This window comes from Pristis pectinata, chromosome 11 (assembly GCF_009764475.1).
Source record: "Pristis pectinata isolate sPriPec2 chromosome 11, sPriPec2.1.pri, whole genome shotgun sequence".
In the NCBI taxonomy this organism is placed as follows: Eukaryota; Metazoa; Chordata; class Chondrichthyes; order Rhinopristiformes; family Pristidae; genus Pristis; species Pristis pectinata.
In genome coordinates, this window is record NC_067415.1 from 86,122,539 (window position 1) to 86,137,300 (window position 14,762).

At 47.6% G+C, this 14,762-nt stretch overlaps 1 protein-coding gene across 5 annotated transcripts in view; it reads right to left on the bottom strand.

Moving 5' to 3' along the window:
- nalcn (sodium leak channel, non-selective) overlaps positions 1-14,762 on the bottom strand; it is a 135,476-nt gene that overhangs the window by 110,447 nt on the left and 10,267 nt on the right. For 2 of the 5 annotated variants that reach the window (XM_052026246.1, XM_052026245.1), the window contains exons 4-8: positions 13,969-14,052; positions 13,734-13,873; positions 12,922-13,050; positions 8,285-8,436; positions 191-333 (exon numbers count right to left, since the gene is read on the bottom strand). In XM_052026246.1, coding sequence (XP_051882206.1) covers positions 191-333; positions 8,285-8,436; positions 12,922-13,050; positions 13,734-13,873; positions 13,969-14,052 — 648 coding nt within the window. Of the gene's footprint in view, positions 1-190; positions 334-6,573; positions 6,861-8,284; positions 8,437-12,921; positions 13,051-13,733; positions 13,874-13,968; positions 14,053-14,762 lie in introns of those variants that run through there. The other 3 variants (XM_052026247.1, XM_052026248.1, XM_052026249.1) reach the window with 3 other exon arrangements.

Sequence of the window (14,762 nt, forward strand, 5' to 3'; positions counted from 1 at the left end):
CTTCCCTTCTCTCAGCCCACCCCTCTGACTGCAGGGAGATCCTTCCTAACCAAACACCACCAGGTTGCAGTGGGCATGAAGGTGAGACACTGTGGATTGACCCAGAAGAACCCCCCCTCCTTCCCTGAGAGCAGTGCCCCCCATGGAGAACAGACCCCCACCCCGTGTATGAGCATTGAATGGGAAGCACCTTCACCAGCCAGGCGAGGAAGAAGATCAAGGTGATGAAGTAGAAGTAGGATCTCCAGCGAGGAAAGCTGTCGATGGCCCGGTACATGAAGAATACCCAGCCCTCCTGTGAAGCTGCCTCGTACACCGTGAATATACTGGTGCCTAGTGACGGAGACAAAACAGCCCACTGTCAGATGTCAAGGGTCACAGAAATAAACTTGGGAAACAAAGTCAAACCTTCTCTCCAAGTGCAAAGTATCCCAGGTCTCTCATTACAGATAAATCTTGATCAGTTAGGGAAGTGGGCCGAGGAGTGGCAAATAGATTTCAATACAGAGAAGTGTGAGGTGATGCATTTTGGAAAGTCAAACCAGAATAGGACTTTTTCCATGAATAGTGGGGCACCAGGGAGTGTAATGGAACAGAGGGACCCAGGAGTACAAGTGCATAGTTCATTGAAAGCAACATCACAGGTAGACAGGGTGGTGAAAAATGTGTTTAGCGCGCTGGCCTTCATCAGTCAGGGCATCGAGTACAGGAGTTGGGACATCATGTTGCAGTTGTATAAGTTATTGGTGAGGCTGCACTTGGAGCACTGTGTACAGTTTTGGTCACCCTGTTATAGGAAAGACATGGTTAAACTGGAAAGAGCACAGAGAGGATTTACAAAGATGTTGCCAGGACTCGAGGGCCTGAGTTATAGGGAGAGGTTGGCCAGGCGAGGTCTTTATTCCTTGGAACGTAGGAGAATGAGGGGCGACCTTATAGAAATGTTTAAAATTATGAGAGGCACAGATAAGGTGGACAGTAACAGTCTTTTCCCCAGGGTGGGGGAGTCCAAAACTAGGGGGCATAGGTTCAGGGTAAGAGGGGAAAGATTTAAAGGAGACCTGAGGGGTAACTTTTTCACGCAGAGGGTGGTGAGTGTATGGAATGAGCTGCCAGAGGAAGTGGGTGAGGCAGGAACAACAGGATCATTTAAGAAGCACTTGGACAGGTACATGGAGGGGCGGGGCTTGGACGGACATGGGCCGAACACAGGAAATTGGGACTAGCTGGGTGGGCACCGTGGTCGGCACAGACTGGGTGGACTGAAGGGCCTGTATCCGTGCTGTATTGCTCTATGACTCTATAAACTAACAGCGTATGTGACTGGGCAGATCTACTGGAAGTCTTTGACAGTAACAATTTGGACAAGATTGTAGGTGGCATGATTTGAGAGTTTGCAGATGACACCAAAATTTGTGGCAGAGTGAACAGTGAAGAAGGTTTGCCAAGGTTACAACAGGACCTAGACCAACTGGGCCAAGGAATGACTCAGACAAGTGCGTGGAATAGGCTGCCGGAAACGGTGCTGGAGGCGGATACGATAGGGTCTTTCAAGAGACTGTTGGATAGGTACATGGAGCTGAGTAAAACAGAGGGCTATGGGTAAACCTAGTAATTTCTAGGGTAGGGACATGTTCAGCACAGCTTTGTGGGCCGAAGGGCCTGAATTGTGCTGTAGTTTTTCTATGTTCCTAAGTGAGAAGTAACGCACTTTGGGAAGTTAAATCGGGGCAGAACTTGCAGTGAGTGGCAGGGCGCTGGGGAGTGTTATCGAACAGAAAGACCCAGGGCTACAGGTACATTGTTCCCTGAAAGTCACAATAAAGATAGACAGGCTTGTGAAGGTGGTGTATGGCAGACTTGCCTTCATCGGTTGAGGCACCGAGTACAGGAGTTCGGATGTTAGGTTATAGTTGTACAAAAGGTTGGTTAGTTTGCACTTGCAGTGGTGCGTGCACTTCTGGTCGCCACACCGTAGGAAGGATGTGATTAAACTACAGATGGTGCAGAAAAGGTTCACGAGGCAGTTACCTGGATTGGAGGGCTCTGAATCGGATGGAACAGTCTTCCCTGGAGCGACGGAGGGCAAGAGAAAGGAATAGGTAGGGTGGGTAGCCAGAGTCTGTTTCTCATGAAAGAGATGCCTAAAACTAGCAGGCACAGGTTTAAGATGAGAGGGAGGAGATTTAAAGGGGATCTGAGAGGCAAATTCTTCACGCACACAGTAGTTGGTGCCTGGAATGAGCTGCCAGAGGAGGTGGAGACAGGAACAGGAATATTAGTTCCCAAATCCTCCCCACCCACACCTCCCCACATTTAACTGCCCTCGGATGGATTGGATATTGATTTTTTAACCATGAGGAACTTGGCCTGTTTAACTGTGTTGAATGTGTGATTGAATGCAGGCTGTTTAACAGAAGAGAGGAGACAGTGAAATCTTTAGAACAGAAAATATCATAAACTATAAACATTGGCTTGTCAGATAAAAATTTAATTTTACAGTCAAACTAAATTTAAACATGCTAGCTCAAAGATCTTTAAAAACTCTTGTTGCCAAATTATCGGTGACATCCCATGAGAACTGACTGCTGCCTGGAGGACATGTGATGCAATGTTGGCTCCATAATTTGAACCATCCAACAAAGGTACCTCTGGATTTTCCCATTAATCTGAGTCTAATTCTCCCCAAGCACCAATACTGATCAATAATACCCAATCACATCATGACAATGAGGAAAAATAAAAGCTACTGTACCAACTCACCAATGGCATGCATTGCTGCTTTGTTCATGACTAAACCTTTCAGAACTTTTCACTTTAGTACTCTGTCTTGCTGCTCACAAGGTCGTCTCCCCTACTTTGGAGAGTTCACTTGGCAGAATTCAGATCCCAAACCTCCAGCTGCCAACCCCTTTAATTCTGACCATCTCTGGTCTCCTCCACTGAGGCCAAACACAACTTCACCTCATCTTTTGACTTGCTGCATTAACTCAACGTTGAGTGAGGGAGTTTCAGATAGTGAGTTCGCCTCTTCCCCCCAGACCTCTGCCCAAATCACCCTTTGCTTTCCCCATCATCAAACTCTCGTCACTTAACCCTTCCTGATTTCCATCTTATTAAAGACCTGCCCTTTCACTCTTTTCCTCCCTTTCAATGGTTTTATACAAGGTCACCGATCTAAAACGTTACCCGTTTTTCTCTGCACTTACTCTGCCTGACCCATCCAGCACTTCCTTTGAAAACCTTTACTCACTTTCCTATCAATTCATTTTTAAATTTTCTTTCTTGTTCAACTTGTAAGCACTTCCTGACGATTCAGCTTCCTCCTTTCACAGTACATTGTTGTGAAATATGCAAACACATTCACAGGTGGGTGACGGTAATGTGTATTCCCAGAGGTCAGCACCAGTGATAAATGCAGAGTACTGCTGTTATCATTAACTACTCACGTCATCACTAAGTAACAGACAGCTGCGGCAACACACAGACCAGCAAGTCCAGCAGCGTCTAGGGGGACAAATGGACAATCGACGTCCCTTCATTTGGACTGAAAGATAAGGGGAGATAGCTGATATTCAAAGGTGGAGGGAGGGGATGGAGCAAAAGGTGGCAAGTGATAGGAATTGGAATATTATTGTCACATGTACTGAGGTACAGTGGAAAAACTTGTCTTACATACCGTTCATACAGATCAATTCACAGGATCCAGGTGAGGGGGGTGATAAGCAAATGGGGGAGAGGACAGAGTCAGAAGATTGTGTGTACTGGCCATCTTTCAGTCCTGATGAAGGGTCTCAACCTGAAACACCGACTGTCCATTTCCCTCCACAGATGCTGCCCGACCCACTGAGTCCTTCCAGCAGATTATGTATTGCTCCAGATTCCAGCATCTGCTGTTTCTGGTGTCAACAGATAGCTGTGTTTCTGTTAACAACTTTAAGCTTTTGTTTTGTTGCTGCAAATAATAAGAGTTATGGAGCCATAGAGAGATAAAGCATGGAAGCAGGCCCTTCGGCCCACCGAGTCCGTGCCGACCATCAATCACCCATTTACACTAATCCTACGTTAATTCTTTTACTATTCTCTCCATATTCTCATCAACTCCCCCCTGCCCCTCCCCCAGATTCTACTGCACACCTACAGGCCAGGGGGCAATTTACAGCAGCCAATTAACCTAGCATCTTTGGGATGAAAGATGGGAGGAAGCTGGAGCATCACACATTCACAGGGAAACATGCAAACTTCACACGGACAGCGCCGGAAGTCAGAATTGAACCCGGGTCTCTGGAGCCGTGAGGCAGCAGCTCTACCAGGTGTGCCACTGCGCTGCCTAATTAAAGAAAGGCTTTTAGGAAAAAAGCATTTCAGTGTGACCTTACATCCACTTCAAGATGCTGTTGAAGTACAAGCACCACTAAGTAGGAAATGAGGTACTAGTGCACAGCAAGCTCCCACAAACTGTACCACAATAATGACATCATTTGCTTTGATGATGTTGATCAGGGGTTGAGTAATCGTCCGTTACTCCTCAAACACAGGAACATTTACATCAGATGGGGCTTTAGGCTGCTAGTGAGAAGTGGCACTTCCAACAGTGCAGCACTCGCTCAGCACTGTAATGTCAGTCCTGACTTCTCTGCCAGAGTAGGAAGGAGGGAAAAAACAAATCAGAATCAAAAGAGGAAACATTGCCAAATGGTTCTGTGAACCCTCTGTTCTACTGAAGTAAGGCAAATCCGTCTGATCTATGGTTTTGCTGCCCTTCAAGTTATCCTGAGCAGCACCGTAAACTTTTAACATGTGTGTGTGCGCTGCCCATAAAATATTCATCATTCCCTAGACAGGGAGCACATTCCTGAAAGAAGTGATAAAACAAGGCACCGACGAGGTGAAGGAGTACAAAACAACCAAGGATCCCACTTGCAAACAGGGTTGTCCAGATGTGTGTGCCATAAGCTGTCCGAGTGCTGTCTGAGCCTTGGGAGTGAGTAACCGGCTGGATCCCAACTCGAGACTGAAGGCTGCACAACATTAGTTTCAATGGAAGCCAATTACCAGGATCAAGCATCGACGTACTTCACAGCTTCCTGCTTTCTTCATCGCAAACAAAATAGTAACAGAGTAACTACGGCAACCCCGCTCCGTAATGCACTCTTCCAAAGGCAGCAGGTTGCCGTCCTGAGGCACAAGTAGGATCCAGACCCAGCGGCACAGACTCACGACCATTTAAAGAGACCAAACAGTTTTAAACGCAAACTCTGATGCAACGAGATCATTGTATTCCTCTCAAATGACCCAGTGACTCCTCTATGCCTCATGAACCTCACCAATTCTCCAAACCCAGTGATCCTCCGGATAAGTGGGCAAAGTCTATAGCTGGAGATCACTAGGGAAGAGACAGGAACAGAGGGGCCACTGCACGCCTGGGGGCGGGCAGGGGTCCTCGATTACCCTTCGCAACTTCTGAACTTTACCCGGCACTGATTCAGCTCGGGATGCTGGACAGGAGAGGGGCAGGAGGAGGAGGAGGTGAGGCTGGGATTGACATACAAAACCTAGTCTCGCATCCAAGGATGCCCTGAGCACTGGGCAAGGTGTGGTTGGGGAGGGGACAGGTTATTGGGCATCTGAAGGTTTCCCCTGGTAATGGGACAAAGTGGGAAGCCACTGCTGGAGCTGCCCTGGTAGGCAGTGGAATCATACAGCACGGAAACAGGCCCCTCGGCCCAACTCGTCCATGCCGACTGTGTTGACCAGCGAGCTAGTCCCATCTGCCCACTTTTGGCCCATAGCCCTCTAAAGCTCTCCTCACCGATAGGTGGGCACATGTGAAGCTGACAGAGGGCAGTGACACTGAGTGAGCAATGAGTACCACCGGAGGAACATGGTCTGTCAAAGACCCAGGGAGGTGGTGGTGGTCTGGAATGGAGGACACCTGCTCCATGCCCCAGATGGGGTCAATAACAGAGGGCTGGGCAATCCCACACCAGGAAATCCCAATTTGTCCCATCATGAAGTTCTCACTGTTACTTGTAGACAACTCTTCCTCCTCATCCCACCATTGGTTCAAGTCCTACTCCAGGACCTCAAGCTGCCTTTGTATTGTGGTAGAAATCGCACACAATTTGCATTTCTAGCTGCCCTTTACAAGCTCTAAGTGTTCCACAGCCAAAGCAGACACTATGTGTGACCGCCCATTCTGTGCACAGCAAAATCCCACTAAAATGATAATGACCCAGTAATTAACAACATTGATTGGAGGATCAGTAGGCAGGCACAGTAGTGTAGCGGTTAGCATAATGCTATTAAAGCGCCAGCGACCAAGGTTCAATTCCGGCCACTGTCTGTAAGGAGTTTGTACGTTCTCCCCGTGTCTGCGTGGGTTTCCTCCGGGTGCTCCGGTTTTTTTCCCCACATTCCAAAGACGTACGGGTTAGGAAGTTGTGGGCATGCTATGTTGGCGCTGGAAGCGTGGCGACACTTGCGGGCTGCCCCCAGAACACACTACACAAGAGATGCATTTCACTGTGTGTTTCGATGTACATGTGACTAATAAAGATATCTTATCCTTACCTCATTGGGGAGAGCACTGGAGAGATTTCTCCTACTCTCCTTCAGAACAGTACCATTCCCGCCACCCAAGACAGCACGCAGTGCCTTGGCTAAGGTGACTGGCCGGTCAGAACAGAGACCGCTGTCTGGATCGCACAAATGAAGAAGAAAACAAAAGAATAGAAGGACTTTCGCACTGAAGTTTCATTACCAGCACAAGTATCAGCAGGGCTATGGCATTCAAAACAGAATTCCATCCAGGTCAAGAGTTAAGTGGAATTTATAGCGGGATGTGCGCTGGAGAATCCCCTGCTGATGTAGGAATCCACGAAACACATTGAATGATTATCAAGAGCAAATACAAGGGAAAAGTTTACTATCAATATCACTATACGTCAAATGGAAACACATTGTGCAATTCAATCCCTGTTCCCCAGCAACTTGGCATAAATACAGGAGGAAAAGCTGGGACATGGAAATTTTCCAAACGGATAGAGAGCCGGGCTGAATTACATCTGAACACGGAATAAAGTGGAAAAGCCCAGCTGCAGGAATGCTGAACTTTACAATTCATTCAATGCCTGCAGGCCAGGCTGTGAAGTGGTGAGCGAAAGCAGGCAGCCTAGGTTGCCTGGAGCTTGCAAGAAGGCAGCAGCCAGTAGGAAACAGATGGCAGTGGCGGGGGAATTAAGGAACCGAAGACACTGAAATAAAAACTGAAATGCTGGAAACACTCAGCGGGTCAGGCAGCATCTATGGAGAGCAGAGTTAATGCTTCAGGTTGAAGACTCATCATCAGTTCCAAGTCTTTCCTGGGGTTTCTGCTGTGATTAGAGGCTGGAGGAGAGTGAGTGAAGGCTGGCCATTCAGTGGGCAGATACCAACACAGCAGCTTTCCAACAAAAAAAAAAGGCAAATGTGGTTCATTCTTAACAACTGCAACAGCCAAGAATGTTCCCCCGAGGATAACCTTTACAAACTACCAGAAGAAATTCAGTCTGTCAAATCAACCCTCAATACTGGAGAGAAGAGGAGACAGGCTTGCATTTCTATAGCACCTTCCACAACCTCATCTCCAAGCCTTGAGAGGTAAATCACTTGCTGTTGCAAAGAGGAAATTCAGCAACCAACTTACAGCAAGTTCCCACACCAGTGGTGTGATGAGACTGGAGGTACCACCTTAGTGAGGCTACTGCAGTACACGATCTTCTATTTCAGTACTTTTTTTAAACATTAACTTTATCCAACCAGCTTGGTCCCCACTTGCAGAGAGAGGAGATCACCTGTGCGAATTATTTGCTTCCTAAATAATCTCCATCACACTCTCTAACCCTTCACCCCGCTCAGTTCCAAAATTTGACCCTGAAGAAAAGCCGCTGAGACTTGGAGGTTGGATGGGTGGGTGGGGGTAGGAGGAGCTCACTGATGTCAACCCTGAACTATCAGTCTTAAGGATCTGCCGCCATGTTCTGGATTCCTCCCAGTAGGGGTACAAGTCTCTCTCTCTTTCTCTCCTCTCAGATCCTTTTACTCATCTGAAACACGACCCAATCCTCCTCCTGATAAATAAAGCAATTCAGTTTTCTCACATTCCTTAAATGTAGCAGAACGTTTCTAAACCGTTTCACAGGAATAAAAACAATCTCCCTGACCAGAGGGATTGAAGTCCCAGACTAGAAAAGCCCACCCTCATTGGATACCAGAGAACGATGTAATAAAACTTAGGACTGACCCAGTTCGTTGAATCCACTGTAGCCCAGCTCCTGCCTGGTCAGCCCAAGTTCTTCCAGGTCCATACATTTAAAGCCCAGTGGACACTGGTATCCCTCTCCGTCCGGTGAGCAGTGGGTGTCTGGGATGGCCAAATTATTCCAGGTAACGTTCCTGCAAATTCACAGCACAGTGATCTCACCTTGATAGCAAAAATCGCTCTTCAACAGTTTAACAGGGAGGTTTACAACTGCAGAGTGAGACACCGGGAGTGTCAGTGATCCTGCACCTCACCAGCCTCTGCATCCTCCTTTCACCATCTCCTTCCACCCCCTCTCCCTCAGCTTCCCCTTAAACCCATCCCTGCTCTTCACTTGAACCCCTCCCCATGGAGGCAAATTCCACATTCTCCCAGACAGTTGGAAATTCTGTGCTGGATTTATTCAGAATCAAGGGACAAGCAGCAGAGTGGGTTGCGAGCTTGGCTCAGGGCACAGTGGAATATCGTACAGCTCAGTGACAGGTCACCAGGCCGAGCTGTATTTCTGCTTCCTCCCACCCATTCCCATCCTCTCACCCTTGTGTTACTCAGCCCCCTCTCCCTGACTCCCCCCCACCGTGGGAGCAAGTCCCACATCTCCCTCCCCCCACTTTCCTAATTTCCTGACTGGATTTATTGACCAAAATTGACCACACACCAGTCCTCATTGAGGGGTCAGCGGTGGAAAGGGTGAGCAGCTTCAAGTTCCTGGGTGTCAACATCTCAGAGGATCTATCCTGGGCCCAACACAATGATGCACTCACGAAGAAGGCACGCCAGCGGTTCTATTTCATTAGGAGTTTGAGGAAATTCGGTATGTCACTAAAGACTCTTACAAATTTCTGTAGGAGTGCGGTGGAGAGTATTCTGACTGGTTGCATCACTGCCTGGTATGGAGTCTTCAATGTGCAGGATTGCAAGAGGCTGTAGAGGGCTGTAGACTCAGCCAGCTCCATCACAGGCACAACCCTCCCCACCATCGAGGACATCTTCAAGAGGTGGTGCCTCAAGAAGGTGGCATCCATCACCAAGGACCCTGACCATGCAGGACATGCCCTCTTCTCATTACTACCATCAGGAAGAAGGTACAGGAGCCTGAAGACCCATACTCAACGATTCAGGAACAGTTTCTTCCCCTCCGCCATCAGATTTCTGAACGGTCCATGAACCCCTGAACACCACCTCATTATTCCTTTTCTTTTGCACTATTTATTTTTGTAATTTATAGCAATTTTGCATCTTTGCACTCTGTTGCTGCCACAAAACAACGAACTTCATGTCATACAAGTCAGTGATTCTGAATTTGAATTTATGGTCCTTGGAAGTGGAAACACCTTCTGTCTGTCTGATCGGTTTTAAAGACCTCTCTCATTGCCATAGTCATGGGGTGGGAGTGGCAGAATTTACAGCCCACCCCAACTGAGAACCTTTCCTCTGGCAAAAACAGATTGAGAGGGTGCAGAAAATATTCAAGGGAGTGTTGCTGGGAGTGGAGGGCTTGCGTTTTCAGGAGCGATTGGATAGGCTGGGACTGATTTTCCCCTGGAGCGAAGGAACCATAGAACCATACAGCACAAGACAGGCCCTTCGGCCCACCATGTTGTGCCGTCCATCAAACCACCCTCACACTACCTAACCCCTTCCTCCCGCATATCCCCCCATCCCACACTCCTCCATCTGCCTATCCAACAAGCTCTTGAACCTGTTCAATGTATCTGCCTCCACCACCACCCCAGGCAGTGCATTCCATGCACCAACCACTCTCTGGGTGAAAAACCTCCCCCTGACATCTCCCCTGAACCTCCCACCCATAACCTTAAAGCCACGACCTCTCGTCTTGAGCATTGGTGCCCTGGGAAGGAGGCGCTGACTGTCTACTCTATCTATTCCTTTCAGTATTTTATATACCTCTATCATGTCTCCTCTCATCCTCCTCCTTTCCAGTGAATAAAGCCCTAGCACCTTAAGCCTCTCCTCATATTCAATACTCTCCAATCCAGGCAGCATCCTGGTAAATCTCCTCTGCACCCTCTCCAACGCCTCCACATCCTTCCTATAATGAGGCGACCAGAACTGAACACAGTACTCTAAGTGTGGTCTAACTAGAGTTTTGTAAAGCTGCATCATCACCTCACGGCTCTTAAACTCAATCCCGCAACTTATGAAAGCCAACATCCCATTGGCCTTCTTAACTGCTCTTTCCACCTGTGAGGCAACTTTCAATGAACTGTGAATATGAACCCCCAGATCCCTCTGCTCCTCCACACTGCCAAGTACCTTGCCATTTACCCAGTACTCTGCCCTGGAGTTTGTCCTTCCAAAGTGTACCACCTCACACTTCTCCGGATTGAACTCCATCTGCCACTTGTCAGCCCAGCTCTGCATCCTATCAATATCCCTCTGTAAGCTCCGACAGCCCTCCACACTATCCACAACACCGCCGATCTTAGTGTCGTCCGCAAACTTACTAACCCAGCCCTCCACCCCCTCATCAAGTCATCTATAAATATCACAAAAAGTAGAGGTCCCAGAACCGATCCCTGCGGGACACCACTAGTCACTGCCTTCCAATCCGAGGGCACTCCTTCCACCACAACCCTCTGCTTTCTACATGCAAGCCAATTCCTAATCCACACAGCCAAGCTTCCTTGGATCCCTTGGCCTCTGACCTTCTGAAGAAGCCTACCATGAGGAACCTTAACAAACGCCTTACTAAAATCCATGTAAACCACATCCACCGCACTGCCCTCATCAATCTTCCTGGTCACCTCCTCAAAGAACTCTATCAGGCTTGTGAGGCAAGATCTTCCCTTCACAAAGCCATGCTGGCTGTCCCTAATCAGTCCATGATTCTCTAGGTGTTCATAAATCCTATCCTTTAGAATCCTTTCTAACAGCTTACCCACCACAGACGTGAGACTCACCGGTCTATAATTCCCTGGCCTATCCCTATTACCTTTTTTGAACAAGGGGACAACATTCTCAACCCTCCAATCCTCGGGCACCATCCCCGTGGACAACGAGGACTCAAAGATCCTTACCAGCGGTTCAACAATCTCCTCCCTAGCCTCTTGAAGCAGCCTGGGGAAAATCCCGTCAGGCCCCGGAAATTTATCTGTCTTAATATTATTTAACAACTTCAATACATCCTCTCTCTTGATATCTACAACCTCAAGAACATTACCCTTACCAGCACTCCCTTCCGCATCATCAAGACCCCTCTCCCTGGTGAATACCGAAGAGAAGTACTCATTGAGAACTTCTCCCACTTCCGCCGCCTCCAGGCAAATTCTCCCACCTTTGTCCTTAATCGGACCTACCTTCACCCTAGCCATCCTCCTACCCTTCACGTACTTGAAAAAGGCCTTGGGATTTTCCTTAACCCTACTGGCCAAAGCCTTTCATGTCCCATTCTAGCTCTCCTCGGCCCTTTCTTAAGTTCCTTCCTCACTACCCTATATTCCTCACGGGCCCTGTCTGAACCTTGCTGCTTATACCTCACGTATGCTACCTTCTTCTTCCTAACAAGTCGTTCCACCTCTCTCATCAGCTGAGGGGTGATTTTAATCAAGGTTTATAAAATCATGAGGGACGTAGATAGGGTAGATAGTCTTTTTCCCAGGGTATTGGAGTTTAATGTGAGAGGGGAAAGATTTAAAGGAGATCTGAGGGGCAGGTTTTTTATTTCACACAGAGGGTGGTGGGTGTGTGGAACGAGCTGCCAGAGGAAGTGGTAGAGGTGGGTACGATTACAACATTTAAAAGGCATTTGGACAGGTACATGGATAGGAAAGGTTTAGAGGGCTATGGGCCAAACAGAGGCAAATGGGACTAGCTCAGGTAGGCAACTTGGCCGGCATGGATGTGTTGGGCTGAAGGGTCTGTTTCTGTGCCGTATAACTCCATGAATCTAACAGAGGTCTTTAAAATGATGGAAGGCTTGAGAGTGGATAAGGGCCAAGTGTCCTCACCAGTAGGGACGAGGTAACCAGAGGTCAGTATAAGGTGGTCACCAAGAAATCAATGGGGAATTCAGGAGAAACTTCTTCACCCAGAGAGTGGCGAGAATGCGGAACTCACTCCCACAAGGATAGTACTTATTCACTCAGGCAGAGGCTGGACAAACACACAAGGGAGGAGAGAACACTGGGACACACTGAAAGTTGGTAGGTTCAACAGAAGCTGGCGTGGATGGCTGTGCTAAACAGCCTTGTTTCAGTGCAGTACATGAGTTACATAATCATCAATTAATCTTATGAAAAGTAGAGAGAGTTTAAACTTATTTCAGTTCAAGGTTATTTAACAATAAATTCTACTGAGACCAACATATAGAAGCAAGTAATAATTTAGAACACATCAGGTATGAACTGATAATGAGTTGATCACTTTGCACTACAATGGACCTTTTTTTTGTTTTAATTGTGTTCTTTCTTATAAATTAAACATAAATTATACACAATTTTTATGTTTTTTCTTGTGAATGCTGCTTATGTGATGCTCTGTGCCTGTGACGCTGCTGCAAGTAAATTTTTCATTGCACCTGTGCAGACATGGACTTGTGCAGATGACAATAAACTTGACTTTGACTTTGAGAAACAATGGCTGTAGAGTCTCCTCACCCTGGCTGAGTATCATTGGTCACACAGTGATAGGTGAAGGTGCCGAACATCTGAACCCCCAAAATTCCATACAAGAGTAGGAAGAAGAGAAGGAAGATGGAGACGCTCCAGATTTGTTCTCCTGATCGCCTAGAACACAAGAACGCAGGGAGAAGAGACGATGAATATCAACAAGACATCTCACTCTTAAGCCAGTGATCACTGCGGAGTCTGCATGGTTCTGCAATTCACCTGCTGGCCTCCATCAGACAGTTGGCCCTGGGTTCGAGCCCCGCTCCAGGGAGTTGAGATCAAGGGTGGGCAGCAGAGCCAGAGCCTGCCTGTTCTTTCAGGATGTAACAGAACCCCATGGCACGAGTTCAAAGGAGCCGGGATCCCCCCCACCCCCCATATTTATCAGTCACCCAATCTCCCAATGGATTACTGGTTCATCACCACGTTGCTGTCGTCAACCCAGTCCGTGCTATCAACCACCCAGTTACACTGATCCCATTTCACTCCCACCACCAACTCCTCCCAGGTTCTCCCACTCACCCACATACTGGAGACAACTTACAGCGGCCAATTAACCTACCAGCTCGCATGTCATTGGTATGTGGGAGGGAACCGGGGGAAACTCACAAGGAGAATGTGTCAACTCCACACACAGGGTTGAACCCAGGCCTCTGGAATGGTGAAGCAGTGTTGCTACTAGCTGTACAACACAAGTCTGTCCTTGCAACACTGCCCACACTTCCAAGGTGCTTTATTGGCTGCAGTACTTTGGAACATCTATGAAAGACACTGCAGGAATGCAAATCATTTGTTCTTACTTCAAAATATTCGTAATCCTTGTGCGGGGAAGCTCAAATCGAAAGTAGATTCGAAACGCTCGAATCATGATGAGTGGTCTCGGGATCCGTAGCATGCTCAGTGGGGACATCTGATCGACTATCTGAGCTATTTCGAAGACCTAAAAAGATAAGGGTGTGAATTTGTTCTCAGGTTCAGGAAGTCCACAACAACATAAGAAACTTTTCAGAATGAGCAGTTAACATTGGACAGCACCTGTAAAACCAGGGACACCCAGAGGCAGAAGACCATGAACCCATCAAACACACACCAGCGATCTTTCACGTATGAGTTATCACCCTGTGAAATAAAGAAAAGTTTGTCAACGATTATTTCTGGGTGAAAGTAAAGATTCAATGGGCAACAGGTCACCACATTCAACCTCTTGGCAACTGGGGCACATGCTCAGCAGGTAATGATCTGGGCAGACGAGGCTGGCATAACAGGTGGCATTTATCAGGTAGAGTGGGAGGGGCTGGTATAACAGGTGGCATTTATCAGGTAGAGTGGGAGGGGCTGCCTTCTGTTCTTTCTGATCCTTTGGCAACAAATTGCAGCTTCTAAGTTTTGCAGTTTGCAGAAATATTTAATAACAAAAAGACAAAGATCACAGACAAATCAAATGCAAGAAAAAGAAACCCATGTGGTCAACACGACTCAGTCTATTTGTGTGTCATTGTGGGATCAGATGATTGGCTATTGTGTCTGCCCTTCGACATCCAGAATAGAGTTCCTCTCTTTTCCTTTGATTCCCAGGCTACATCCAAGTCTGGAGACACAAGAGACTGTAGATGATGGAATATGGAGCAAACGTCACGACCTGAAATGTCAACTGTCCATTACCCTCCAAAGATGCTGCCTGACCCGCTGAGTTTGTCCAGCTCCTTTGAGACTTGACCAAGGAGAGGTTTGGGGTTGGGGGGAATGTCAGAGATCAGGGATCAGGCACCAGTCCATAACATGGTCAGTAAATATAATTGGGGATGGTCAACTGGACAGAATTGCAGTGC